Source organism: Prunus avium, chromosome 6 (genome assembly GCF_965620075.1).
Source record: "Prunus avium chromosome 6, drPruAviu1.hap1.1, whole genome shotgun sequence".
Lineage (NCBI taxonomy): Eukaryota > Viridiplantae > Streptophyta > Magnoliopsida > Rosales > Rosaceae > Prunus > Prunus avium.
In genome coordinates this window covers 3506759-3533865 of record NC_142289.1, presented here as the reverse complement: position 1 = coordinate 3533865, position 27107 = coordinate 3506759, and the positions used below count along the sequence as shown (strand labels likewise).

Here is a 27107-nt window from a genome sequence, read left to right as displayed (position 1 = left end):
TGTAATTCCTGGTTGGTGTGTTTGGTCCACTCAGATGAAGTAAAACAACCAACAGTGAAACATAGAGCTTAAACGATTTCACACTGTTTAGGCTGCTATATGAAATCAATGGCTTAGTCTAAGGGTACCAATGTGCAATTAAACTATTTCTTATTGTATAATATTTTTTGTTTAATTTCCCATCATGAGTTAAAATCCCCTTCTCATAATTATGTAAAAAAAGACTCATTCCCCAAACGTAGATATATTTTTTTGTTTAATACTTTTTTTTTCTTCTGTACTACCCATTATCTTTTTTAATTTTAAAATAAATTTAAATTTAAAAAAAAAAAGACTCTCGCAGGCCTGCGGAGAGGCTAGTATATATATATATATATATACAATTTAATTGATGAGAATTAATGCAAATGACTGATATTTAACCAGGGCATAATTATCAGAGTAGCGTAACCGTTTCATTGGGGAAGTTTTTTGGGAGGCGTCTTCTTCCGACCTTTTCGCTTCGCTCTTTCTCTCTGTCGGTGTATAGGGTTTCGAACAAAAATCAACAGCACGATGAATAGAAACCTCAATGGCGAGGCTGATCATCAAATTCTAAACAACGTCGACAACGTCGTCGTAATATTAGAAGAAGATAAAATCACTTTCCGGAGTCCCTTCCCTAGATCGCACGGTACCTTCTCTTTTTCTTTTTGTAAATTTACTGAGAGAACCCCTCCTCTGCCTCCGACGTCGACAATCTCGAGATTTCTAAATTTACTATCCTTGTCGCCTATGAGCCTTTGCGTTGTATTTTGCAGCAACTGATGTTCAAGAAGCTTGGCCGGCAATGGAATCTGCTTTAGCAGGGTTTGGCATGACATGTGTTTTGAATATGGTACATGTGACTCTTGTATATTTGAGTTTTTTTTTCTCTCTTTGTTAACTAACGTAGGTTGATCACTGTTTTTCTTAAAAACATATTTTTAGGATCAGTATCTCATCACATTCGTTGCACCCAAGCATTTGAATCGGGATGTTTCTCGCAACTCTAAAATACTTCTTCGACTTTTGTCAGTGAGAGTTCCTGCACTTCAGGTACAAATTTCTTATCTTTTGTTATTCTGTCTTGTTGCTAACGTATGAGATATTCTTTTCTCACCAAACTGATTTTTAAAGCTATTCTATTGAATTTCTGATTTCAGGCATTAAGAGTAATTGACGAAGCGCAAGGTGACATCATCTACACTGGGTTTCATGAATGGGGGCTTTGCAATTATTATGAGATCAATATGGTGGGTTTTGCTTAAATTTATTTCCATTATAATTATGGGAATATGCAAAATCTCAGTTTCCTGATTTCTCTTGTGGTGTGCAGGATAAATATCTTAAGCGGAAGAAGTTTCTCACGGCTATCCCAGAAAAGGTACATAAATCGCTGTAGATCGAGTTTAGTTCTTGCTGCTTGTCTTCTCTAATTTCTTCTGACTGACAATATAACTGGGATGTAGGAACTTGGACAATTAACGGGATGTGATGTGTATGTACGCCCCATGGTTAGTGTTCCTTTCTCTTCTTTTGATAGTTGTATTGTAAATTTATTATTCTGGTCTTCCCACCTACGCCTCCAGGTGAAGCGAGAGAATGCTGAATTTAATGCCTTTTGGTTTTAATTGAATAGAATGATGTGGTCGCCGCTATAGGTCCACTTGGAGGGTTGAAGATAGTCAGGAAGCTTGTGACCGACAGCATTGTTTACAAAGTGGATCCTTTATCCTTTATGAGCAAGTATAAACTTCAACTTCAAAAGTTGAATAGCAACGTCAACTGCGAGGCCGAGCAGCAAGACCCAATTCCAAATGACGTCCACCACTACATGCCCATGGAGATCGAAAACTCTGGCTCTTCGTCGGACGAAGATTATGAACAAGTCACCGTAATAGTACAAGAAGATATCATCACTTTCCGGAGTCCCTTCCCTAGATCCCAAGGTACCTTCTCCTCATGTTCTCTCTCTTTTTTCTTTTTTCTTTTTTTATCGTTAGGCTGCTTGTAAATTTTCCGGAGTCCCTTCCCTAGATCCCAAGGCACCAACCGAATCCCCTCCCTCCTTCTTTCTTTCTCCTCCCCACTCCTCTTTCCCTTTTTCTCTCTTCTCTCCTTTTCCCTCTCCACTTTCACTCTCTCTGAGCATTGGGACGCTGAAGACCTTCCCGTCCTCTTTCACCCTCTCTCTTTGATCCAAAATTCTCTTGGGACCTGGACGGGACTTTTTCCATTTGGCCTCAGCACGAAATATGTTCTCTGCCTTGTAAATTTTTTTTTATGCAACTCTCAAGTATATATGAAATCTCAGATTGTTTTACATGTTCAGGTTTTGGTTTTACTATATTTGTTGGTCTCTCGTAGTAGCCTCAATTTTGAATTATAAAATTTGGGCATCCCCATCCATTTTACATGTTCAGGATTAGGCATGTGAAATTAAACTCTTTCTGTTTTTGTAATGTTTTTTACTCAATTTCCCATCAGTTAAAATTTCCGTTCTTGAGATTTTTAAAGTATGATTCTCTACTATCATAATTATTTAAAAGAACAAAGCCTTGTTGCCTATGAGTCTTTGCGATGTATTTTGCAGCAACTGATGTTCAAGAAGCTTGGCCGGCAATGGAATCTGCTTTAGGAAGGTTTTGCATGACGTGTGTTTTGGATATGGTACATTATAATAAATATAATGTTGTTTTTAAATCTGTTGACTCTTGTATATTTGAGTTTTTTTTCTCTCTGTTTACTAATGTGGGTTGATCAGTGTTGTTTTTTTGTTAAACATATTTTTAGGATCAGTATTTCATCACATTCTTTGCACCCAAGCAGTTAAGTCGGGATGCTTCTCAGAACTCTAAAATGCTTCTTCGACTTTTGTCAGCGAGAGTTCCTGCACGTCGGGTACAAATTTCTTATCTATTGTTATTCTGACTTGTCCCTAACATATGAGATATTCTACAAGTTCAAATGATTTTAAGTTGTTGCTGAAGTAGTAGGGTATTTATCTATGTTCCTCCAATGCAATTCCATTGTCACAAGGCGACAACATGTCAATAATACTGATTGCAGAACGAATACTAACCACACATCTCTTCTTAAAGTTTTCATGTTAGAATATTTACATCTCAATGAAAACCTCGAAGTATTTCTTTTCTTGTCAAACTGATTTTTAAAGCTATTTCTATTGAATTTCTGATTTGAGTTATATTGTTTCCAGGCATTAAGAGTACTTGACGAAGTGCCATGTGACATCATCTACACTGGGTTGGGTAAATCTGGGGTTTGCACTAATTATGGGATCAAGATGGTGGGTATTGTTTAAATTTATTTCCATTTTAGTTTTTGCTGCTGCCCTGTCTGTCAATTTATTTGGTTCCTGAAAACAAATCTAAGTTATTAAACTCTATCCTCTACTAATTTTCTATTTCTTCTTTAGGCGGGAAACATAGTATTATCTCTGTAATGCTGGGAATATGATAATCTCAGTTTCCTGATTTCTTGTGTGGTGTGCAGGATAAATATCTTAAGCGGAAGGAGTTTCTCATGGCTATCCCCGAAAAGGTGCATAAATCGTCGTAGATCGAGCCAAGCAACAAGACAAGTTGAAGAAGCCGGGGCATGACCCAATTCCAAACGACGCAGACCACCACATCTCCATGGAGATAAAAAAACTCTGGCCATTCGTTGCACGAAAATACTGTAGAAGTCACCGTATTTGCAACAGAAGATATCGTCTCTTTCCGGTGTCCCTTCCGTAAATTCCAAGGTACCTTCTCCTCTTGTTCTCATTCTTTTTTTGTTGTTGTTGTTGTTAGGCTGCTTGTAAACTTGCTGAGAGACCATCCTCAGTTGCCGGCGGCACCAGAGCCGCCCATGCCCCATCCTCTCCCTCCATCTCTCTCTCCTACCACTCCTCTTTCCCTCTTACTTTCTACTCTCCCTTTTCCCTCTCTCTATCCTCTCCTCCTTCCCCCTCTCTGAGCATTCAGCGGCTGAAGACCCGGCTGACCTCTGATTTCTAAAGTATGATTCTTTACTATAATAATTATTTAAAAGAACAAAGCCTATGAGCCTTTGCATTGTATTTTGCAGCAACGGATGTGCAAGAAGCTTGCCCGGCAGTGAATTCTGTGTTACGAGGGTTTGGCATGGCATGTGCATTGGATATGGTACATTAGAATAAATGTTGTTTCGAAATGTGGCAACTTTTGTATATTTGAGTTATTATCTCTCTGCTAACTACTGTAAGTTGATCGCCGGGTTGTTTTTTAATTTTTATGCTTATGGTTAGAATCGGGCTTGCATCACATTCTTTGCACCCAAGCCTATGAAGTTGAATGCTTGTCGCAACTTTAGAGTATTTCTTACACTTTTGTCAGTGGGAGTTCCTGCACGTCAGGTACATATTTCCTATCATTCGTTATTCCGTCGTATTGCTAACCTATGTCCTGTTCTACAAGTTCAAATGATGTTAAGTAGTTGCTAAGGTGTTTGAAAAAAAGAGATAAAAAGTTGTTGCCAAGGCAGTAGAGGGTTGTGTTTAAGAAAAAGATAAAACGTTGTTGCCTAACGTCGTAGGTTATTTATCTATGTTCCTCCGATGCAATTCCATTGTCACACAAGGCGACAGGTCAATAATATTGGTTGCAGGATGAATAGTAACCGCACATCTCTTTTTAAAATTTTAATGTTAGAATATTTACATCTCAATGAAAACCTCGTGTTCAATTTATCTATGTTAAAAACTTATGATGACATTTCCTTTTGCTTGAAACCTAAGTGTTTCCTTTCTCACCAAACTGATTCTCAAAGCTATTTGTATTGAATTTCTGATTTGAGTTTTCATAATATTGATTTCAGGCAATAAGAATACTTAATGAAGTGGCATGGGACACCATCTACACCGGGTTTGGTAAAGAAGGGATTTGCCGTAATTATGGGATCAAGAATCTGGTATTGCTTTTATTTTATTTTATTTTATTTTTGCTTTCCTGAAAACAAATCAAATTTATTAAACTCTTTTAGCATCTATCATTTATGTTCTTACAAGTAGTTCTGATGGATCTTGTAACCTGGTGATTAGATTATTATTTTTTTGGAGCTTAATTAGATAGGTTTGAATGAGTTAGGGTTTAGTGAAACAAGTATTGTTGTGAGGATGATATGAGGAATATGGTCTTCTGATGTTGTGCCTCTTGGCTCCATGAAGAGTCAGACTGAAGACGTCTCTGTAATGCCAAGAATATACAAAATGCTTTCTTTTTTGTTTCCCTAATCTCTTGTATGGTGTTGCAGGATGACTATCTACAGCGGAAAAAACGTCTCAGGGCTATCCCCGAAAAGGTGCATATATAAAGCGTTGCAGATGGAGTTTAGTTCTTGCTGCTTGTCTTTTCTCTAATTTATTCTGACTGACAATATAATTGGGATGTAGGAACTTGGACAATTCACAGGCTGTGAAGTGTATGTCCGCCCGAGGGTTAGTGTTCCTTTCTCTTCATCTGATGGTTGTTTTGTAAATTTATTATATTCCGTTCCTCCCACCTCCACCTCCAGGTGAAGTGAGAGAATGATGAGTTTAATGATTTTTATTTATTTATGTTTTTGAAATTGGATAGAATGGCCTGGTGGCTGCTATAGGACCAGTTGAAGGGTTGAAGGTAGTCAGGAAGTTTGTGACAGACTGCATTGTTGATAACGCGGATCCTTTATCCCTTATGAGCCAGTATAAATTTGTACTTGAGGTGAGCGAGTGTTTTTTCCGGTTAAATATATGTTGAGAGGTTGAGAATGTTGGATTCTGCTAATGAGATGCTGGTTTTATTATTTAGTCCATGTTAGTGTCTGAGATGGGTTTTTTTAAACCTGATTAGTGGAGTGGTGGATGGAATTCTGTTTCGTTGTAATGACGTGTTTAAATACTTTTTCTGCTTAACACTCCAACAATTACCCAATTCTGTTTGAACAAAATAAGCTTGCAGACTACAGAGTTTTTATGAAAAATAGCCAAAATTTACCTCTTATTTTCATAAATGTCAATTTTTAAAAAAACTTTCAAAAATAGCAAAATACTCACCTAAATAGACTCAAATGCTCTCAAAACTAAAAGGCTTCCCTACAGTGCCCCCAAGCCTATATATCTTTCACTGAGTTGCATAGCAGTACAACTGCTGGTACAAGCGCAAGTCATTTGAATCATGATCACCCTCAAAATCCTGTGTTTGATGACTTCTAATTGCTTTGATGGTACCTTCCTGTTCCAATGATATAACATTGATCGAAACATAGGGGAGTTTATAGGTTGGAAATCATATTCATGGTTCAATCCTCCAATAATTGATTGAATTTTTGAAAGTTATTATAAAAATTGACATTCCACATATCTCCCAATCCGACTGTTTTTATTTTATTTATTTATATATAAATATTATTATTTAGTTTTTTAACTTTCTCAATTCTCTAAATAAAATGTTATACTATGATGATAGACTAGAATTAATAACATTACTACGTGTTATAATGAAAAATTAATTCTTATAAGGATCATAAACATTTTTTCTTCATTAAATATAATTTTAATAAAAAGAATGTATATATAATGATTTTGCCCCTTTATGATTGAATTTGGCAATAAATGTTGTGAACTTTTTAATTTTAGAGGTAATAAACATAAATTAATAAATCGATTTTATCCCATAAATAAAGAGAATTGTTACTAACATTCTAAAATAGTTATTATCCAATCTTCTATTTTATGCAAAACTATTGTTCTGAGGTGTCTATGACAAATTTAAACTTGCTTCCCTAGGCAAGATTTGAATTGTCTCCAGCCATTTTGCGAAAAGCGGGTGGCAAAATGCAGGATCTCTTGAACCAGGACGTGGGTACTCAACTGTCTTACAAGCTCTATATTGTTCCTGCAAAGGCTATAGTTTAAGCAGATGCAGATAGCAACTGCTTGCTCCTGCTATTCTAGAATGATGGGATCAAGCAGATGCAGATGGATCACATCTTCTGCCAGTGCTAGTTTAAGATCCTTATAAGTGATAGAGGCTCCCTCTGTATTGCAACTATGTTTTAAACAATAAGTGTTTACCACCAAAACAATGAATTAAGAAGTGTAAATGCAAAAGCACAAATGATGACCATGAACTGTTTTGAACATATAGAGATAAAAAAAATTCCTCCTCATGAGAAGAAGTTCTCTTGATGCACAAGCTCTAAAGAGTGCCCATTTAGAAGGAGAAAACACACTGAAGGAATGAGCATATTCTTATGATTTTGGGACTTATCGTCTGTCTGTATTAGATCCTCATCTAGCTTCTTCCCAAAAGAAGATGCGCGCATTGAATTTTTTTTTAGAACATATAGTTTGTTTGTCCAAATGTGTGATTGATCCTTTTTAGAGATTACCTGCAGAACCAAGATGTTAACTGTTGCCTTAATTTGAAGAAATGAGAGCATGGAAAGATAAGCAAGTATCATAAGCTGCAATGCACTTGCCTCTTTAAGGAAATCAGCAACCCCTTTCCTCTCAGGACACTTAAATCCTCAAAAAATTCTAGACATCATCTCATGGACCATGACAAACAATCTTCCCTTCTCGCATTAAAATAAGGTCATCAAAGAGTTCAAAGGTCTCCAGTGCATTCTGAAGAAGAGAAACCAGTAAAGTAGCATCTGTTATATATATGCACCAGCCTCTGAAGACAAGCAACAATCTGGAATGATGTGGAACTGCTAAGCCGTTTGTTACTTCATCCATGATCAAAGCTTTTGTTGGACCAGTGATCATCTCCGCTGCAAAGTTTTAATTGACACCAGTAATTAAGGTAGGTCAAAGCTGATGTTTTGTAGTTAGTAATCTAAGTAAAACCAGTGAATGTTATGGAATCGAGCACATTGTGTAACCTTCCAAAACTATCACTGTTTCTATTTGCATTACCTGTTTCCAGTCTCTTCTTTTGACCACTAGAGATACCTCTTCTCATGGCATCTCCAACCAGGGTGTCAGCACATATATCGAGTCCGAGTATCTGCAAAACCATGGCAAATATTGTTACAGGCCGGGAAGCATTTATGCTGACAAAATTGATGGGAAAGAAGATTGGTTGATTGGTAAATGTTAATCAGCCGGGATCCTATGAGCACGGGAAAACAAAAGGTGAATTGTAGGGAAAGAGATTTGTATGGAAATTGAGCAATTAAAATGTATGAAAAGGTGCAACCAATTGATTAAATTCTTTTGCATGGAAAAAATATTTTGTTAATTTGAATCAAATTTTGAATAACTAAAGATTCATGTTCTTTATACATCAACAGCTCGATAGCGCAACTATTTCTTTGCTTTGAGAACACCACCAAGATCAACATGGACATGGGCACCACCAAGAAGTTTTAGTATTTCCTTACAACCCCGAATTCTCTAAGAGGACTCATCGTCATCGGAGTCGACCTCCACTCACCCACACCCATGCTCACGCTCACGCCTCTCATACCGCTCAACCATCTCATGCAGATTCAAAATAATCGAGAACCTCAGTTAGATTTGTGCTGGTCCCTCAGTACAAGGTTCCTTCTACCAGCAGGATGAGGAGGAGCAGGAGTAGCGTTTTGCAGCCTCATGGCAAGGCTCCTACCAACAGGACGAGGCGCATCAACATCACCAATTACATTCAGCTTCTTCTTGCTGCCACCAGCAGCAGCATCACCACCGATCTTCAACTTCTTGCTGCCACCAGCAGTAGCATCACCACCGATCTTCAACTTCTTCTTGCTGCTATCAGCAACAGCATCGCCACCAACAGCAGCATCACCAATTGATCTTTTCCTATTTGCCATAGATTCATTGAACTTGGCTTCGAAGTCCCGCTTAGTTGCTTCCCATAGCTCAGACAATGGACAAGTGCCATCGTAGTTAATATTGACCTCTATATATATAGTATGTAAAGTTTTATGGTGCCTGAAAAAGACATCAAAATCATGAACCTCAAAACTTCAAAATCATGAACCTCAAAACTTCAAAATCATGAATGGAAAATTCAAAACAGGTCATACGTACCTATCCTCTGTTACAGTTGCACCAGGGGATGCATGTGAAGGTGGTGCACCATGATCCAATCCCTCATCCTCCACGTTCTCATCCTGCACGCTCAGGCCAATGTCCAGATATGCATCAGTACCAGTTGGTGCACCATGATCTAATCTCTCATCCTCCACGTTCTCATCCTGCAGGTTAAGGGCAATGTCCAGGTTCTCATCCTGCAGGTTAGGGCCAATGTTCAGGTCTCATCCTGCAAATTAGGGCCAATGTCCGCGTTCTCATCCTCCAGGTTAAGGCCAATGTACAGGTTCAGGCCAGCCGGGCTCTCTGAGTTCTCCGAGTTCTCATCCTGCAAGTTAGGGCCAATGTGCACGTTCTCATCCTGAAAGTTCAGGGCAGTGTACTGGTTCTCATCCTGCAGGTTAAGGCCAATGTCCAGGTTCTCATCCTGCAGGTTAGGGCCAATGTCAGCGTACACATTTTCAGCAACAGCAACCCCGATAGCCTGAAAAAAGTTGTCACACTGTACACCACCCACAGTCGTTCTGGGAGTGCCATATGCATTGGTGCTGAAATAACATGGTAATGTCTCGAATTTGTTATAGTCAGGAAAACTTCCAGCATGATTCATGGTAAGGTAAGCCTACAAAAAAAATCAGCCCAAAAAGAAATCAAAATCAAAGCTTGAAAATGGAAAACGTTAGTTTATCAAACACATTGTTGAAGCTTATCTTCCAAGTGCAAGAGTGCTTTTTGCATACAGAAATGTACAATTGCAGGAGATACTATGCCAAATTAATTGGTAGATGAAAACTCAATGGCCAATTCACGATGGCAGACTATACAGACCTCACATTAATAAATAATGTGAAGTGGGTCACCCATGAAGATCATTCATCCACACCACCTTAAATCTTTTCAACTTGAAACAATTTCCTTTTATTTTTTTAAATTCTGTCAGTTGATTAAATATAACCTAAAATCAACTTGTGAGTACAAAAATACAAACTAAGCCTAGCCTAGCACAAATTTCAGTTGCAAACGTCCAAATTTCAATTGCAAAACATCAAATTCAAAATATCTGAGAGAGAGAGAAAGCAAGAGATAAAGAATACCTGAGAGAGACAGAATTTATGCTGGAAATTGCTGCTGCTGGAAGGTGCGACTGCTGCTGGAAGGTGCGACTGCTGCTGGAAGCTGCGTGAAAACTGACGCTGGTCTGTGCGAACTGCTGCTGCTGGAGGAGGACACACAAATTGGTCAAACAGAATCGAAGGGATAAAATAAAATAAAATAAAATAAAATAAACAGAGAGAATCTGACCTGCGTGAGTGAGAGTGACGGCGGCGCGACAGCTGAGAGAGAGAGAGAGGAGGCTGACAAAACGAGGGTGGCCGAGAGAGGTTTTTCACGCAGAGAGAGGTTAGCGGCTGAAATGGGAGGAAGAAGAGAAAAAACCTAGGTCGTACTGTGTTAAAATTTTGTGAAAATCATGTGCATGCGCGTCTAGTGTAGAACTTTAGACAACCAATCAAAATCGTCCATGTGTTAAACTATATATATATATATATATATAATTATATTGGACCGGTTCGGATTGGATTGGTTCTCTGTGGTGGAAAACCGAAATCAGAACTGATCTGAACCGGTCTGATTTGGATTTGTCACGGTTTTTTACTTTTCCGATCAACTCGATTTTTTTTGAATTTTTTCAATTTGGTTTGGTTTGGTTTTGCGGTTTTGCGGTTCCAATGCCCACCCCTATACTAAAGTGACCAAAATAAAACACATTACAAAACCAATTACATACCTGGCACTAGTTAGATCACACATATAGGTGCTACGAAAAGCAAGACTTACAAAAATCAAACAGTGAGAGAGATTGTGCTGGGACGCGGGTTCCAGAAGGAAGACGCTGACTTTCTCAGCAAGACGTGCCAGACACTAGCAAAGAAGAAAGACGCCCTCGCCTGCGAAGAAGAAAGACGCCCTCGACTGTGAAAGAAAAAAGACGCCTCCTGTGAAGAAGAAAGATGTACGCCTATACAAATGCCGCCTTGGTCTCGTATGATGAGTGTGTCTATCTTGAGGAATATTATGTAATTGAGGACAGATCGCAGCCGTTGGATGAAATTGGACGGCTGGATTGAAAAGCAGCTTAAGTTACAAACGGGTCTCTTTTACCCACTAGAAAGATCATAACCTGTGGGCTTCAATTTCACCTTCTCCCTTCTTCTTCTTTTTATCTCTTATCTCCCCATCTCTCTGTGCGACAACCAAAAACCTCACATCCATCATCCAGCACCCTCCCTCTACCTCTTCTCCCACCATCCAACCCTTCTCTCTCTCTTTGACATCCACGAAACTCAAGTTCCATATATGGGTTTTTTTTTCTTCTTTTAACTGGACTGACATACACAAAATTGAATTTGATCTAGGTTGGGTTTCAGGTGGGTGTGGGGTGGGATGGTCGTGGTGGAGGGGTGGCTAGCAGGCTAGGGTGGTTAGAATCGAGGGGGAGGGAGGGGAGAAAGGAGCATGGAGATGGGGGATGGGCTGGGATGGATGAATTTTCTCCCCTATTTTTCTAATATTTCTTTTCATTTTTTATTTACAAATTCTGATTTTTCACCAAATTTTAAAAAGAAATGTTCATGTACTATTTCATAACTTACGATACATTCTAGATTAATCGTCATTCTCTACTTGGCAACGGCAAAGACAGCCACCATTAGTGTCGTGGACCTAGGGGAAAGCATGAGAGAGAGGAGACGAACCTTTTCCAAGTGATGGCGCGGGCTGAGGTGGCTGGAAACGTCCCCGCTGACGGTGAAAGTTTCTGCTGAAACTTCTTGTCAATCCAGTCCGAAATCCTTGTGTTTTTTAGGAGGGTGAAGGGTTGGGTTAGGTAGAGGACGTCGATACGAAACTTTTGGGACTAGTCTCACCAAAAATGGTCGCTGGACAACGACGAAATTGCCGTTCAAAAATCCGGCGTTGTGCGAAGAGAGGAGTCAGAGAGAGGAGAGAGAAAGAAATGAGAGAGAAGAAAACTGTCCAGCTTTTTAAAATCTGACTTTGCCAAAATTACGATTGTGCCATGCACTTTTGTAGTTCATAACTCCTTCGTTTTAAATCGAAATTGAGCATGCCTTCTGTCTACGAACTCGTATCGACGAGCTTTATGCAAAGGCGGCACTCAAATTCCTAAATTCCTTTTCGAATAAAAAGTTACTAAAATACCTCTATTCCAAGGGCAAATATGTAAATTTACAATTAAATAATTAAATAAAACAATTAAGTTGGATCAAAGAACATGAGTATTATGTTATAAGACATCAACTAGTGTTTTCAATTGCTTAGAAACAAAGTTGAGTTTTTGTTATAAAAAGCAAATTCCTTGCGCCAAGTTATGCCATAATGAACTCTTACTTGAATCCCCCATTCCCAAAAGATCGAATTACTCTGTCTTCCTTGAAGCTTCCGTTTTAAATAAAAATTATGCTTTTAGAGCTTGACGACATAGATAATGTCACAAGAAGTTTCTAGGAATTTTCAGTGTATTTTGAATTAATTTGTTATGAATTTTAGAAATTAAATTCATGAAAAATACAATTAAATGGTATAGATCGACAAGTGGGAGCGCTGAAGGTGGCACTGTCAGTGTTTCCAGCAGGTGGAGTCCTGCGATTGCACCACATGTTATTTTGATTAATTTTTTCAAGTTTATCTTTCAAAATAATTAAAAATCAAACAAATACACCAAAAATTGATACAAACTCCTCATGACATCATCCTCAATTATGGAGGTCCAAAATCATGATCTCACATATTTGAGTTTAAGGTAATTGTTGGATCGAAGAACACGAGTGTTAAGTTATAGACCATCAACTAGTATTTTAGATTGTTTTTAAATAAATTCGAGTTTTTGTTATTATTTTACATTTTTATAATTTAAAAATTATACTTGTAAAGATTGAGGGTGTATAGAATGTCACAACGCGTTTCTAGGAATTTTCGATGTATTTTTTGAATTTTTAATTAATTTACTATGAATTTTAGAAGTTAAATTCATAAAAAATAATTTTAAATAGTATAGGGTGACACGTGGCAACAACTGAAGATGGTGCCATCATTGTTTCCAACAGGTGGCATCCCACGATTGTGGCACATGTTGTTTTGATTACTTTTTTCAAGTTTTACCTTTAAAAATTCATTTAAAAAATTAAAAATTAAAATAATAAAAAACACACAAAATTGCTACAAACTCCTTACGACATATCTTTGACTCTGGAGATTTAAAATAAAGATTCCACATATTTGAGTTCATGGTAATCATTGAATCAAAGAACATGAATATTAGGTTATAAAACATCAACTAGTGTTTTAGAAACAAAGTTGAGTTTTTATTATCAATTTACATTTGTATAACTCAAAATTATACTTTTAGAGCTTGAAGGTGAAGGTGTAGAGAATGTCACAAGGAGTTTTTAGGAATTTTCGGTGTATTTTTTGGATTTTTAATTAATTTATTATGAATTTTATAAGTTAAATTCAAGATAAATAATATTAAATCATACTAAACGACACGTGGCAGCAGCTGAAGGTGACGCCGTCAGTGCTTCCCTTTGATTACCCTTTGAAGCTTTCATGTTTGAGAACGAGCTTCCTAACTACCACAAATTTCAATTTACTTTAGTTATTAACCTTCCACATATCTCCTCTGAATGGTATTCTTCACTTCTTTTATATGTCAAATGTGTTCTGTTTATAAACGCAACTATTTTGTGCCTACCTATGTGTACATTTGCAGAGACTTGAGAAAGAAATTAGTACATCTCCTAAGTTTTGAAGACAATTCTATTATTTTATTCAAGCTAAACTATTTAATGTGTTGATATTGGGTCTAACGCTAATTTGGCTTCTTTTAATCTGAACGCATTAGGATTTTATGCATACAAGGAAAAATAAATAAAGTTTTAGGGGGGATAGTTATCAAATAAACAATGTGACACACCAATAGAATGTGACTGGACAATGTGACCATTTCAACCAAGCGAAGGCTGTTTCGGGCGAAACTGTCCTCAAGTTCCTTGGTGTTGAAGGAAGGTGGGGGGAAGGTGATCTTGGAGGGAAGCTCTTCTGTCTCGCCGACCAACTTTGAGTGCACTATCACAAGCTGTAAATGCGAGGATGTCAGCACATGACACAATTTTAGGGCATTTAGCCTCAATCTTAGTCTTGGTATCATCGATCACTTTTAAGGCTCTTAAGCTCAGATTGTTTGCTGGATGCTCTTCAGATGGTTTTCTGGGAGTTTAATCAAGTAGGATAGAAGCATCACAACCCTGAAAGAACACATGTTATTTGTGATTAATTAGCCTTCCACACTAAATAAGCAAGCTACCTCTCCCTATGTCGAGCAAGTAAACTACCACTTACTCGACATCAACAGGATATGAGCTCCGCTTGACTTGGTCCGTTTTCCATACACGTCTTAAAAGCTCGGTAAAATACAAGTTTTTTTAAAAAAGCAAACATAAAACACACGTATTGTACACATACATATGTATTTTTCATGTTTAATACACATATTTTTACAAAATTTTCAATAATACAGACAAACTTCAAAGATTATACACATAATTTCCACATATTATTGATTAAAAATAATATATATAAAAATAAATTATCGTAGGATATTATATACAAGCGGAACTTTTCAGTTGTAACTTGCGAAAATTATAATATTTTTAATAAATAGTACGGCCGCGCGGCTATGTTATTGAAATATAATATATTAAAAGAATCTCCCTTTTTTAAAAAAAAAAACCAATTCAAATTAATAGTATAGCCGCACGTCTATACTATTTTTGTCCATTTTTATACATAAATAGTACAGCCGCGCGGCTTGGGTCTCTTTTTTTTAATAATAAATAGTATAACCGCACGGCTATACCTTTTAAATATAATATATTAAAAGAGTACAGCCGACCGGCTATACGTGTTTTTAAAATTAATAGTAGCCGCTATCCCCGGGTCCTTTTTTAATAATAAATAGTACAACCGCGCATCGATACTTGGAGTGATGTTTTAAAACTTTTTTCTTTAAATGAAAGGCCATATTACACTTTCTGGTTGTGCGAACTGTAGTATTCATTTACTTTGCATTTTCAGCCTCTGTTCTTGTAATATTGGAAATATTAGTTCTGTAGTTTTGTTCATGTCCAAATCGCAGGGAAGATGGGCAAATGTAAGATGTTAATTTTCAATTTGACATGTAACAGAATTTCACCTCCAGCCAAAATGTTAAACAAGTGGGTCCAAATGTAATGTGAGAAGTAGTTCTTCGAATAAGGTAAAGCACAGCTTGCAGCTCATGGGACAAAGAGATTACCAAGAAACTAGTGAAGTGAGGTGACTCTTCTGCTTCATTTCTAGGGCTGCTACAATAACACACCATCACATTTATCAACCATAACATATATATAGATAAACTAGTACCTCTGCTAGCATTACAAGAACTTAGAGCTAATCACCCAGCACGTTGTTCTAGACCCAGCACTGAACACCCCCACAAACCAGAAAAAACACACTAATTAAGACTAAACCAAACACAATTAGACCTAATGAAAGATTTCAACAGACTACTAAAACCAGGTACAAGTAGCAGACCTTTGTGCAGCTAGCCAAACTAGTCTCTGAGTCATGGTGTAAATGGGACTGAGCCACCAGCAGAAGGAACAGCAAGGAGGACTGGGACACAACCTCCAAGGAGAGTATCGGGTAGTTGATCGACGAGTGTTGTAATCTCCAGCATAGTTAGTGTCGGAATAACCAACTAGCAACGTAGGCAAGTTCAAAGCCAACTAGCAACGTAGGCAAGTTGGAAGAAGGTGAGCGGGACTTGAAAGCCAAGTTCAATGAAATTATGGCAAATAGGAAAAGATCAATTGGTGAGGATGTTGCTGTTAGCAGCAAGAAGAAGTTGAAGATCGGTGGTGATGCTACCAGGGCGGACCCACGTTGGGGCAAAGGTAGTCAATTGACGCTCGCAATGTCGGAATCCTCCATATGAGTGAAATATGTTGACCTCTGCAAAGCTAGATGTCGCTGGGCAAGAATTGCCTATCATCTGTTTGACAAAACGAGCATTTTGGCTGAAGTGGAAAAAGAATCAACAAGGCCAGCCATAGTTGGCCTCACCCCAAAAATCAGTTCAAACCCAATTTACCCCAAATTCTCCACGGCCTACCCTAGCCACCCTCCCCTTTGAGTAAACTTTTCTTTAAAATAGAAGACTAGCTTATATTAACTTCAATATATATATATGTGTGTGTGTGTGTGTGTGTTAATAAATGGTTGTTCCACAAATGCCAACTAAAATTCTTAAGACTGATTCAGTTGTTTAATGTATGCACTTTAATTATAGCTTAGATATTAGTTTTAAAGTTCTTTTTCTTCTCTTTTTTTAAGCTTTTGGTTACAATTTAAATCTATGGTTTTATATGATATCTATCATTTCAATCCTGGAAAAAAACAAAAAGATTCGGTTTATCCCATCACATATGTCTTAGAATATGCATTTGGGCAGCGATTTTTCTCAATTATGGATTTTTTCTGTCTAGGAAAAATTTCTGGGCTTTTACAATCCGCCACTGTGTGCAAGAGTGCTTTTTGCATACATAAATGTACAATTACATACCAAAGTGACCAAAAGAAAACAAATTACAAAACCAACATTACTCCTTTACATTAAAACTATCCAAAGCCCAAAATAATATATGTAAAATTATCACTCACTTGACTTTATGAGAAGCGATGGCAGCGGCAGCAAGAGGTGGTCGGCGACGGCGGCACCTTGTATTGGTTGGTGGTGGACATCTCGTAGAGCAAGAGGTGGGCGGCGCCTGGTGGTGTGCTGGAGGTTGGAGATTAGTTAGGGTTTTGAGAGGAGAGGGAATTTTGAGAAAAAAAATTAAGGGCCCGTCTGGTAACGTTTTCAGAGAGTGTTTTCTAAGAATATTTTCAAAGAATGAAAACAAGAAAACAAACTTGCATTTTCAGGAAATGAAAATGCGTCTGGTAGATTAATTGGAAAACATCTTCAGAAAACAAAAACAATGAAAACGTGTCTGGTAGTACAATTTGATAATAATAATAATATGTGAGTTATTTTTTAAGCATATTTTTGCTAATTTATGTTCTAAAAAACATTTTTTTTAAAGTATAATTTGACAAATAAAAAGTTATATTGTTTTTTAAAAGTTAAATTTATTTTTATCTCTTTTTTTTTCTTCCTCTTTTCTTCTTTTTTCCTTTTCTTTCTTCCTCTCTCCTTTCTCTTTTCTTCTCCCTTTCCAAGCCGTTCCTTTCTTTCTTCCTCTACTTTCTCTTTCATTCTCCCTTCCCTCTTTTTTACTATCTCTTCATGCCGCTGCACCCACTCCTTTCCATGGCATGAATCCCACCAACCCACCTCTCTCTCTCTCCCCCCCTCCTTAATTGGGTGGTGGCGGCGATGGTGATGCTTTGATTGGGTATGGGTGGTGGAGGTGCTAGGGGTCGATTGCTTTTTTACTAGGTGGCGAGATGTGTATTGGGTTCGATTGGGTGTTTGGTCGTGATTCCATTGGCATGGTGTTGGTGTTGGTGTCGGTTGGGTTTGATAGGTGGTGGTGATGTGGGGACTGGGTCTGTGAGGTTTGGTGGCAATGGCAGAGTCATGGCGGTTGAGATGATGATGGTCTGACAATCGTGGCCGTGGTATGTTTGATTTTGGTTGATGTTTTGGTGTGATTTTCGTTTCATTTCTGTTTTGCTGGGTAGAGTGATGGGGTTGTGGGTTTCTGTTTATGGTTTAGGAGTTTGTTTTCTGTGAGAATGAAAACATATTTTTTCTGTTTTTCCAAAGTACACGTGATGTTGTTTTCATTTTATGAAAACATTCTCACTATTTTCTGTTTTAGTCTACCGAACGGATTCTTGGTTTGTTTTCATTCTCAGAAAATGAAAACGGGCGCTGAAAACTTAACCGAACGGCCCCTTAGGTTTTGGCAAGAGCTGCTCTGGAATCGGGAGGGGAGGTAAGCTGGTGTTGTTGGCGATTTATTTTTATTTTTAAAACATGGCTTCAAAACGACGTCGTTTTGGAGCCAGGTTTAAAATAAAAATATTTAACACTCCTGGACCAAAACGGCGTCGTTTAGGCCAGGCGATTTAAAAAAAAACAGAGCTCGCGCGCACGCTGCGCAAGCTTCTTCCTTCTTTGCTGGGCATTTCGTCGAGCACTTGATGTGCTCCTTGGGGTCGCACATCAGCGCTCCATGGGGTCTCAACGGAGCTTCACTACAACTTTTTCCAGCTGCCATAGGGTGGCCTGACCCCATTTGTCCCTCTGTGAGTCCGCCCCTGCCTGCGAAGAAGAAATACGTACGCCTACGCAAATGCCGCCTTGTTCTGAGGTGTCTATAACAAATTTAAACTTGCTTCCCTAGGCAAGATTTGAATTGTCTCCAGCCATTTTGCGAAAAGCAGGTGGCAAAATGTAGGATCTCTTGAACCAGGACGTGGGGTACTCAACTGTCATACAAGCTCTATATTGTTCCTGCAAAGGCTATAGTAGGAAATGAGTCACATAGCAACTTCTTGCTCCTGCTATTCTAGAATGATGGGATCAAGTAGATGCAGATGGATCACATCTTCTGCCAGTGCTAGTTTAAGATCCTCACAAGTGATAGAGGCTCCCTCTGTATTGCAACTATGTTTTACACAGTAAGTGTTTACCACCAAAGCAATGAATTAAGAAGTGTAAATGCAAAAGCACAAATGATGTTAACTGATGCTTTAATTTGAAGAAATGAAAGCCTGGAAAGATAAGCAAGTATCATAAGCTGCAATGCACTTGCCTCTTGAAGGAAATCGGCAACCCCTTTCCTCTCAGGACACTTAAATCCTCAAAAAATTCTAGACATCATCTCATGGACCATGATAAACAATCTTCCCTTCTCGCATTAAAATAAGGTCATCAAAGAGTTCAAAGGTCTCCAGTGCATTCTGAAGAAGAGAAACCAGTAAAGTAGCATCTGTTATATATATGCACCAGCTTCTGAAGACAAGCAACAATCTGGAATGATGTGGAACTGTCTAAGCCGTTTGTTACTTCATCCATGAAAAAAGCTTTTGTCGGACCAGTGATCATCTCCGCTGCAAAGTTTTAATTGACACCAGTAATTAAGGTAGGTCAAAGCTGATGTTTTGCAGTTAGTAATCTAAGTAAAACCAGTGAATGTTATGGGTGTGAGCACAGTGCATAACCTTCCAAAACTATCACTGTTTCTATTTGCATTACCTGTTTCCAGTCTCTTCTTTTGACCACCAGAGATACCTCTTCTCATGGCATCTCCACCAGGGTGTCAGCACATATATTGAGTCCGAGTATCTGCAAAACCATGGCAAATATTGTAACAAGCCGGGAAGCATTTATGCTGACAAAATTGATGGGAAAGAAGATTGGTTGACTGGTAAATGTTAATCAGCCGGGATCCTATGGGCACGGAAAACAAAAGGTGAATTGTAGAGAAAGAGATTTGGATGGAAATTGAGCAATTAAAATGTATGAAAAGGTGCAACCGATAATCACTTGATTAAATTCTTTTGCATGGAAAAAATATTTTGTTAATTTGAATCAAATTTTGAATAACTGAAGATTCATGTTCTTTATACATCAACAGCTCGATAGCGCAACTATTTCTTCGCTTTGAGAACACCACCAAGATCAACATGGACATGGACACCACGATTTGAAACCAGAGCTTTCCCAAAAATTTGGCGTTCAGCAGCTGAAGCTCCACTGCCACTCCGCTGTAACTGATCTCTGAGCTCTTTCAAAGCTTCTCTTCGCTCACCCATCTGTCACAATGAATATGTTCTAATGCTAGTTCAATATATAGTTGCAGTGGATTGACAAGGACCCAATTATTGCTACATGAACACCAACACTGGCCTGTGTAATTGCTTAAAGCTCTGCTATGACCATTTGCAGGCACAAGGTTTGAACTAAAATGCAAATTCAATAACACAAACGAAGTAAAAAAAAAAGTTAGTGATTAACCTTCCACATATCTCAGAATGGTATTTTTCACTTCTTTATGTCTAGTCAAAAATAGAAATATCTTGTAATCAGGTTATATGTCAAATGTGTTCTGTTTATAAATGCAACTATTATGTGCCTACCTATGTGTACATTTGCAGAGACTTGAGAAATAAATTAGTACTTCTCCTAAGTTTTGAAGACAGTTCTATCATTTTATTCAGGCTAAACTATTTAATGTGTTGATATTGGGACTAACGCTAATTTGGCTTCTTTTAATCTGAACGCATTAGGATTTTATGCATACAAGGAAAAATAAATAAAGGTTTAGGGGGAAGCAATGGCGGACCCAAGAATTTTTATAGGGGTAGGCTAAATTTTTTTTTTGAGAGGAGATATATTATAAGCCTTTTTTCTATTGAAACAAAAATGTAAATAAAATTTTATAAATCAAACAAAGTCACATTACAAGCAAATATAACACAAAAAAGTACGAAATATAAATAAATATAAAATCAAACACATTGTCCAAAAAACTTAACAACAACAATTAAAATTGGAAATTGAATACATATAAATAAATTCAAGTTGCAAAAATAAAACATATATCAACAATCTCCAAAAAAAATTCACCCAAACCCTAAATCATAAAAACTTAACAACAACAATTAAAATTGGAAATTGAATATATATAAATAAAAAAAAGAATAACTTACCGAGATTGAAGAACCCACTGAAGATAGGTTGGTACAATTTTTTAGAGGAGGAGAACTATTTCCTCTAGGCTCTCAAGGTTCAAATATGGCGTTTTGGGTGGCTAGAAGAATTTTTTTTATGTTTGCTCTCTGTGGGTGTAGCCCAATATCAATATGATTAGAATAGGTCAAGTTGGTAGAGCCTTAGCGTGAGTTCTGCTTCTAATCAAATTTATATAGGTTTGGATTGATGTTTATTATTTCCTATATGCGTTAGGAGTGAGCTTATTTTAAATAAAGCTATTATTTACTTTACTTAAATTGGGCTATTATTAGTTTATTATATTTATTTGGTGTAGTGGACTAATATTTATTGGAGTAGGAATAAACTTAACTATATCTAATATTTAAAAATCTTCCCCAAGGCTGGAGCCCACTCTAGCCTAGCTATACATCCGCCCTTGGGGGGAAGTAGATAGTTATGAGAATCAAATAAACAATGTGACACACCAATAGAATGTGACTGGACAATGTGACCATTTCAACCAAGCTAAGGCTGTTTCGGGCGAAACTGTCCTCAAGTTCCTTGGCGTTGAAGGAAGGTGGGGGGAGGTGATCTTGGAGTGAAGCTCTTCTGTCTCGCCGAACAACTTTGAGTGCACTATCACAAGCTGTAAATGCGAGGATGTCAGCACATGACACAATTTTAGGGCATTTAGCCTCAATCTTAGTCTTGGTATCATCGATCACTTTTAAGGCTCTTAAGCTCAGATTGTTTGCTGGATGCTCTTCAGATGGTTTTCTGGGAGTTTAATCAAGTAGGATAGAAGCATCACAACCTTGAAAGAACACATGTTATTTGTGATTAATTAGCCTTCCACACTAAATAAACAAGCTACCTCTACCTGTGTCGAGCAAGTAAACTACCACTTACTTGGCATCAACAGGATATGAGCTCCACTTGACTTGGTCCATTTTCTGTACACGTCTTAAAGGCTCGGTAAAATACAATTTTTTTTTTAAAAAGCAAACATAAAATACACGTATTGTACACGTATATACGTATTTTTCATGTTTAATACACGTGTTTTTTACCAAATTTTCAATAATACACACAAACTTCAAATATTCTACACATATTATTGATTAAAAATAATATTTATTAAAATATTAAAATAAATTATTGTAGGATATTATATATAGGCGGAACTTTTCAATTGTAACTTGCTAAAATTATATTTCTTTTAATAAATAGTACGGCCGCGCGGCTATACTGGGTCATTTTTCTTTATTTTTTAATAAATAGACAAATTAATAGTATAGCCGCGCGGCCATACTCCGTGTTTTTAAAAAAATTTGTCCATGTTTGATAAATAAATAGTACAGCCGCCCGGCTATACCCGGGTCCCTTTTTTATAATAAATAGTATAGTCGCGCGGCTATACTGTTTAAATATAATATATTAAAAGAGTATAACCGAGCGGCTACACGTGTTTTTTTAAATTTTTTCTTAAATTAATAGTATAGCCGCTTGGCTATCCCCGGGTCCTTTTTATTTTTATTTTTATAATAAATAGTATGGCCGCGCGGCTATATTGTTTAATATATTATATTCAAAAGTGTAGCCGTCCGGCTATACGTGGGTCGTTTTTTTAATTTTTTCTTTAATAATTAGTGGATTGATGTTTTTAATCTTTTTTCTTTAAATGAAAGGCCAACTTACACTTTCTGGTTGTGTGAACTGTACTATTCATTTACTTTGCATTTTCAGTATCTGTTGTTGTAATATTGGAAATATTAGTTCTGTAGTTTTTGTTCATGTCCAAATCTTGGGAAGATGGGCAAATGTAAGATGTTAATTTTCAATTTCACATGTAACATAATTTCACCTCCAGCCAATCTGTTAAACAAGTAAGTGGGTCCAAATGTAATGTGAGAAGTAGTTCTTCGAATAAGGTAAAGCACGGCTTGCATTGCAGCTCATGGTCATGGGACAAAGAGATTACCAAGAAACTAGTGAAGTGAGGTGACTCTTCTTCATTTATAGGGCTGCTACAATAACACACCATCACATTTATCAACCATAACATATATATATATATATATATATATATATATATATATATATCTAGATAAACTAGGACAACGTGTTCTAGACCCGTAGCTCGGTAGCTACATCTTCTGCTAGCATCAACAACTTAGAGCTGATCATCAACCCAGCACGTTGTTCTAGACCCAACACTGAACACCCCCACAAACCAGAAAAACACACTAATTAAGACTAAACCAAACACAAATTAGACCTAATGAAAGATTTCAAACAGACCACTAAAACCAGATACAAGTAGCAGACCCTGGTGCAGCTAGCCAAACTGGTCTCTGAGTCATGGTGTAAGTGGGACTGAGCCACCAGCAATAAGAACAGCAGGGATAGTGGGGAGGACTGGGACTGGAACACAGCCTCCAGGGAGAGTGCAGAGGCCTGATGGTCCAAAGCTAACCCCAGTAACAAACCCTGGAGGGCCTGGGAAGATGCCTCCTGCAGCTCCTCCAAAGAAGTTCTGAGGCTCATCAACGCCCTCTCCATTCTCGTCATGACTCTTGATCCGCCTTCCTCCTTCAACATCCAATGCAGCAACCACTAGGATAGTGGTCAGGATCAGCACCACCTTACTCACTCTCTCCATGCCTCAAAAGAAATATTAAAAGACCTTTTGCTGCTTTAAGCTCTCTCTCTTTCTCTCTCTCTACAGTTTTGAGTCGAGCTCACACTCTAAAATTTGTTACAGGGGTGAAGGAAGATCATGGCAAACCCACCCTTCTTATAGTACAAAAGACTTCCATTTCAGGATAATCAAAATAACCCTTCTCCTAATTACCATACATGGAATTAATTCAAGGTCATTTTGGAAAATTCAAGTGACTGATATTTAACCATGGTAAAAATGACACTAACTAATTAACCAGTTTTCAGTGAAGTTAATATAAGGTGTAGGTGGGGAGATGCCAACTAACAATCCCTCCTCCATCCCTCTAGTGGGATTTTATGGCATTGGTGTAGAATTTATGGTGGTACCTAACACAAACTGAGATGGGTAAGAGCCTTAAATCCCAAGACATTGGCATTTTCCTTGCACTTTATTACCTTTGCAGTTTAATCTACTGACCTGCTTTAATTCATAAACCTACCACACTGAGAACATATGTGACTTGGCAGAAAGAGGGAAAATTTTGATATTCAATTTCACAGAATTCAGTCTTTGACAAGTTGGGTTGGACCAACAAATTAGTTTAGTGACTTTAGTACAATGATTTTGGTTACACATGATATTATTAATTCATTTGTTTTAGTTATTTATATGAAGATGTTGACTTAATGCATAGGTTTGCGATTGGAGTGTTTATAAAAAATTAAACACAAAAAGCTTACTAATAAACAAGTTTAATGAATCAATTTCATACAATTATGTGTGTGTGACCAACAAAACAAAGCTCCAATTTGATCATGGAGCCAATAAATCCCTATATATGTGTTCTAGTTCACAACCTTGCAGTTGTTCCTGATCTCACCGTGCCTTCCTGTGAGGACATCAATGGAGCCCATTTTCACCATGGCTGCAGCAAACTTATTAGCCCAAGCTGTACCAAATCTGGCATTGTTCCTCACAATCCCGGCTGTCGAACGGCTGGTAAGAAGAGTTTGATCTGATGTAAGCAGGCCATGATGGTTCTTCAAATCAGTATAGTACTTGTTGTCAAGCCTATTTGGTGTAAGAACATCAAGCGGCACCGTAACTCGATCATTGTTTGATGATCTAGGGCACTTCTTTTTCAAGTTCCTAGCAAAAATGGGATCCATTGAAGGGTCTTGTGGATGAGTGGCATTGAAGAAATACAAGCGATCAGAGAAGGAAGAACAATGTGACACACCAATAGAATGTGCCCCGGATAATGTGACCATTTCATCCAAGCTAAGGCCTTTTCGGGCAAAACTCTCCTCAAGTTGCTTGGCGTTGAAGGAAGGTGAGGGGAGATGCTGCGTAGGCTCATCTTGGAGGGAAACTCTTCCGTCTCGCCGCCCCGAAGGCACGTCATAATTTATCCCACCAACTTTAAGTGCACTGTCACGAGCAGCAAATGCAAGGATGTCAGCACATGACACGGTTTTGGGGCATTTAGCTTCAATCTTGGCCTTGGCCTCATCGATCACTTCAAAGCCTCTCAAGCTCGGATTGTTTGCTGGATGTTCTTTTTCGGATGGTTGTCCAGGAGTTGAATCAAGTAGGATAGAGGCATCACAACCCTGAAACAATAAAGAACACATGTTAGTTGTGATTAATTAGTTCAAATATAATTAATTATAAAATGTAGAATATTATTCATGCATGTGAATGAAGCTTACCCTAACAAAGCAATCATGGAAATGCATTCTGATGAGGCCAGCAGCTATGCCTGGATTCTTTGCCACAGCTTTGTTCACAGCTTTTCTCACAATTGCCTCTGCAGAAGGACAACTCCGTTGATAGAAACCGACTTTCGGAGCTGCTGTTGCCATGAAGACCACCATAGACATGGCCAAAACGAAGATCAAACTCATTCTTAACATTTCGGCACTCATTTTCAACACCTAATAAATTAGATAAAATGAATATTGTAACTGAACGAGCAAATGATATGAAAAAAGATGAGGAAGTGAGCTGTGGAGAGATGGAGATGATGGAAATAGCTGACCTTAATTGCATATTTATAGTTTAATTAAGAAGAAAGGTGAAGTATGGATTTGGTAAAACGTGTGTAGCTATAGCTAGCTGCACAGCACAAACTTGAAGCTGTCTAAGTTTGAACAGTTCCATTTGAAATCTTCATGGTTTGAACTTTCAATGGTAACAATTTTATTTTATTTTTTTTTTGAAAGATGTCAACTGGCAATGAAGAGGATGATTAGGAAACTTCCCAAGCACCACTTGCAAATCACAAATAATACTCATATTTAACACAAAGATTACAGCAAAAAGAAACAAGCTTAGTGAGAAATTAAAAATCATCAAAGAACTAGATTTGGTGTTTGACCAATGCTTCAATCAACTGATATCTTGTTGAAACGAGCAAAAGAAAATAAAATATTTATATCCTGACAAACTCAATGGCATTGCATTGCAGGCCTCCCTTTCTGTTCATTGTTAATGACTAAGTAAGCCAAGCAACCCAGAAAACAAAACAAATATATTTAATAATAAAAAAAGTTGGTAAGCGACCAAGCGAGTATGACAAAGACAGCCATGCCATTAGATTTAGATGTTAACCCCTCTTTTGTTTTGAGGGACACATTCTTATCAGATTTAAATTTCAATGACACGAGCCTGGTACTGAAAATGTTCACATGCATCACAAACATGAACCGATTAAGTGAGTTTGGATTGGACCAAGCCATTTGAGTTCAGTCTCAGGAATTGGACTCATTCAAGCACACTGTTTGAAATATAAAAGATTCCAAGGTGCTTCAAGCCCGCCCCATTGCATTCAAATTTGATTATCCCTTCTCGTACAATAAAAAAATCCTAATTACCATAATAACCCTTGTTGTAAGTGGTATGACTTAATGTTTTTTAACTGGTTATTTTGACTTATGGAGGGTTAATAACAAAACACAAATAATGAGAATACAACAGAAAAATCAGTTTCCTTCAAGTCCCTCTTCGAAGAGGGACTTGAAGGAAACTGATTTTTCTGTTAATGAAAGGTTATAATTTGTTCATAAAAAAAACATTGAAGGGTTAGTTTGTATTTTTTTGTTTTCCTTTCAAATTTGTCATTGATTTGATGGCTGACCACCACTGCTTCTCAGGAACACAATCACATGCCCACCAAACACAATCTAATAAGACTCCCAAACACGAATGTTTGTGGCATTGCCAAAATTGTAGCTTAGAAACTATTTTAGCTTGTTCCAATATCTCATCTATATGTAGTTGCATAATTCTTATCTTGAAGCATTTGTACCATAAGTGCTCAACTGATGTTACTCAAATTTTTATTCTCATTTTTCATCTTAAAAATGTGCTAATAGTCATCACATTTTTACCTATATATACTCACCATATACATGTGACAACAACATCATCAAGGAATGTCATAATGTAATCCTTAGTTTAAAGGTTTAATGAATGAACATGATAGATAGCTCACAATATTGGTTACTAGTAACCAACTCACAACATAAAACATGGATAGTTTCAGTCACTAAATATATTTCAAT

The 27107-nt window shown here is 37.5% G+C and overlaps 4 protein-coding genes and 2 long non-coding RNA genes across 13 annotated transcripts; 1 reads left to right on the top strand and 5 right to left on the bottom strand.

The window, feature by feature from the left end:
* Window positions 1-422: 422 nt before the first annotated feature.
* Window positions 423-5950, top strand: LOC110770562 (uncharacterized). Its single transcript, XM_021974713.2, has 13 exons — window positions 423-673; window positions 801-877; window positions 970-1077; window positions 1185-1274; window positions 1358-1405; window positions 1491-1535; window positions 1661-1970; window positions 2615-2691; window positions 2815-2922; window positions 3239-3328; window positions 3535-3582; window positions 5456-5500; window positions 5640-5950. Exons 1-13 carry the CDS (start codon window positions 556-558, stop codon window positions 5799-5801), a joined length of 1326 nt encoding a protein of 441 aa, XP_021830405.2. The 5' UTR covers window positions 423-555; the 3' UTR covers window positions 5802-5950.
* Window positions 5951-7055: 1105 nt separating this feature from the next.
* LOC110748663 (uncharacterized) lies at window positions 7056-12113 on the bottom strand. Of its 7 annotated transcripts, XR_015836628.1 has the most exons (8): window positions 11842-12113; window positions 10925-11205; window positions 10388-10522; window positions 10180-10301; window positions 9083-9707; window positions 7967-8983; window positions 7525-7821; window positions 7056-7434 (listed from the first exon to the last, which is right to left on the bottom strand). XR_015836628.1 is itself a non-coding variant. In XM_088255122.1 (6 exons), exon 4 carries the CDS (start codon window positions 8860-8862, stop codon window positions 8560-8562), a length of 303 nt encoding a protein of 100 aa, XP_088111248.1. In that variant the 5' UTR covers window positions 8863-8983; window positions 9083-9707; window positions 10180-10301; window positions 10388-10898; the 3' UTR covers window positions 7056-7434; window positions 7525-7821; window positions 7967-8559. The 7 variants fall into 7 exon arrangements, 1 of the variants encoding a protein (XP_088111248.1); XR_015836631.1 differs by lacking the exon at window positions 10925-11205 and having other exon boundaries at window positions 10388-10494; window positions 11842-12109; XR_015836627.1 differs by lacking the exon at window positions 11842-12113 and having other exon boundaries at window positions 10925-11782.
* A 3418-nt stretch (window positions 12114-15531) lies between these two features.
* On the bottom strand, window positions 15532-17042 carry LOC148293502 (uncharacterized). Its single transcript, XR_015836426.1, has 2 exons — window positions 16868-17042; window positions 15532-16199 (listed from the first exon to the last, which is right to left on the bottom strand). It is a non-coding gene; the product is annotated as an uncharacterized LOC148293502 (long non-coding RNA).
* A 2013-nt stretch (window positions 17043-19055) lies between these two features.
* LOC148293501 (uncharacterized) lies at window positions 19056-19857 on the bottom strand. Of its 2 annotated transcripts, XR_015836634.1 has the most exons (3): window positions 19790-19857; window positions 19416-19505; window positions 19056-19270 (listed from the first exon to the last, which is right to left on the bottom strand). It is a non-coding gene; the product is annotated as an uncharacterized LOC148293501 (long non-coding RNA). The 2 variants fall into 2 exon arrangements; XR_015836633.1 differs by lacking the exon at window positions 19790-19857 and having other exon boundaries at window positions 19416-19627.
* A 1441-nt stretch (window positions 19858-21298) lies between these two features.
* LOC110770582 (peroxidase 5-like) lies at window positions 21299-21826 on the bottom strand. Its single transcript, XM_021974746.2, has 2 exons — window positions 21786-21826; window positions 21299-21653 (listed from the first exon to the last, which is right to left on the bottom strand). Exons 1-2 carry the CDS (start codon window positions 21824-21826, stop codon window positions 21299-21301), a joined length of 396 nt encoding a protein of 131 aa, XP_021830438.2.
* A 2465-nt stretch (window positions 21827-24291) lies between these two features.
* On the bottom strand, window positions 24292-25542 carry LOC110770605 (peroxidase 5-like). The gene is made up of 2 exons (XM_021974779.2): window positions 25254-25542; window positions 24292-25154 (listed from the first exon to the last, which is right to left on the bottom strand). The coding sequence occupies exons 1-2, from the start codon at window positions 25467-25469 to the stop codon at window positions 24387-24389; spliced, it is 984 nt and encodes a 327-aa protein (XP_021830471.1). The 5' UTR covers window positions 25470-25542; the 3' UTR covers window positions 24292-24386.
* Window positions 25543-27107: the final 1565 nt, after the last annotated feature.

What these genes read in the sequence shown, in the direction of transcription:
- LOC110770562 (XM_021974713.2), top strand. Translation starts at nt 556, where the DNA reads ATGAATAGAAACCTCAATGGCGAGGCTGATCATCAAATTCTAAACAAC. An exon ending in TGAGAGTTCCTGCACTTCAG is followed by an intron (nt 1,078 to 1,184) that starts GTACAAATTTCT and finishes TTCTGATTTCAG; the next exon opens with GCATTAAGAGTAATTGACGA. An exon ending in ATTATTATGAGATCAATATG is followed by an intron (nt 1,275 to 1,357) that starts GTGGGTTTTGCT and finishes TGTGGTGTGCAG; the next exon opens with GATAAATATCTTAAGCGGAA.
- LOC110748663 (XM_088255122.1), bottom strand. Translation starts at nt 8,862, where the DNA reads ATGGCAAATAGGAAAAGATCAATTGGTGATGCTGCTGTTGGTGGCGAT.
- LOC110770582 (XM_021974746.2), bottom strand. Translation starts at nt 21,826, where the DNA reads ATGGACCAAGTCAAGTGGAGCTCATATCCTGTTGATGCCAA. An exon ending in TCATATCCTGTTGATGCCAA is followed by an intron (nt 21,654 to 21,785) that starts GTAAGTGGTAGT and finishes TTAAACTCCCAG; the next exon opens with AAAACCATCTGAAGAGCATC.
- LOC110770605 (XM_021974779.2), bottom strand. Translation starts at nt 25,469, where the DNA reads ATGAGTGCCGAAATGTTAAGAATGAGTTTGATCTTCGTTTTGGCCATG. An exon ending in TCCATGATTGCTTTGTTAGG is followed by an intron (nt 25,155 to 25,253) that starts GTAAGCTTCATT and finishes TTATTGTTTCAG; the next exon opens with GGTTGTGATGCCTCTATCCT.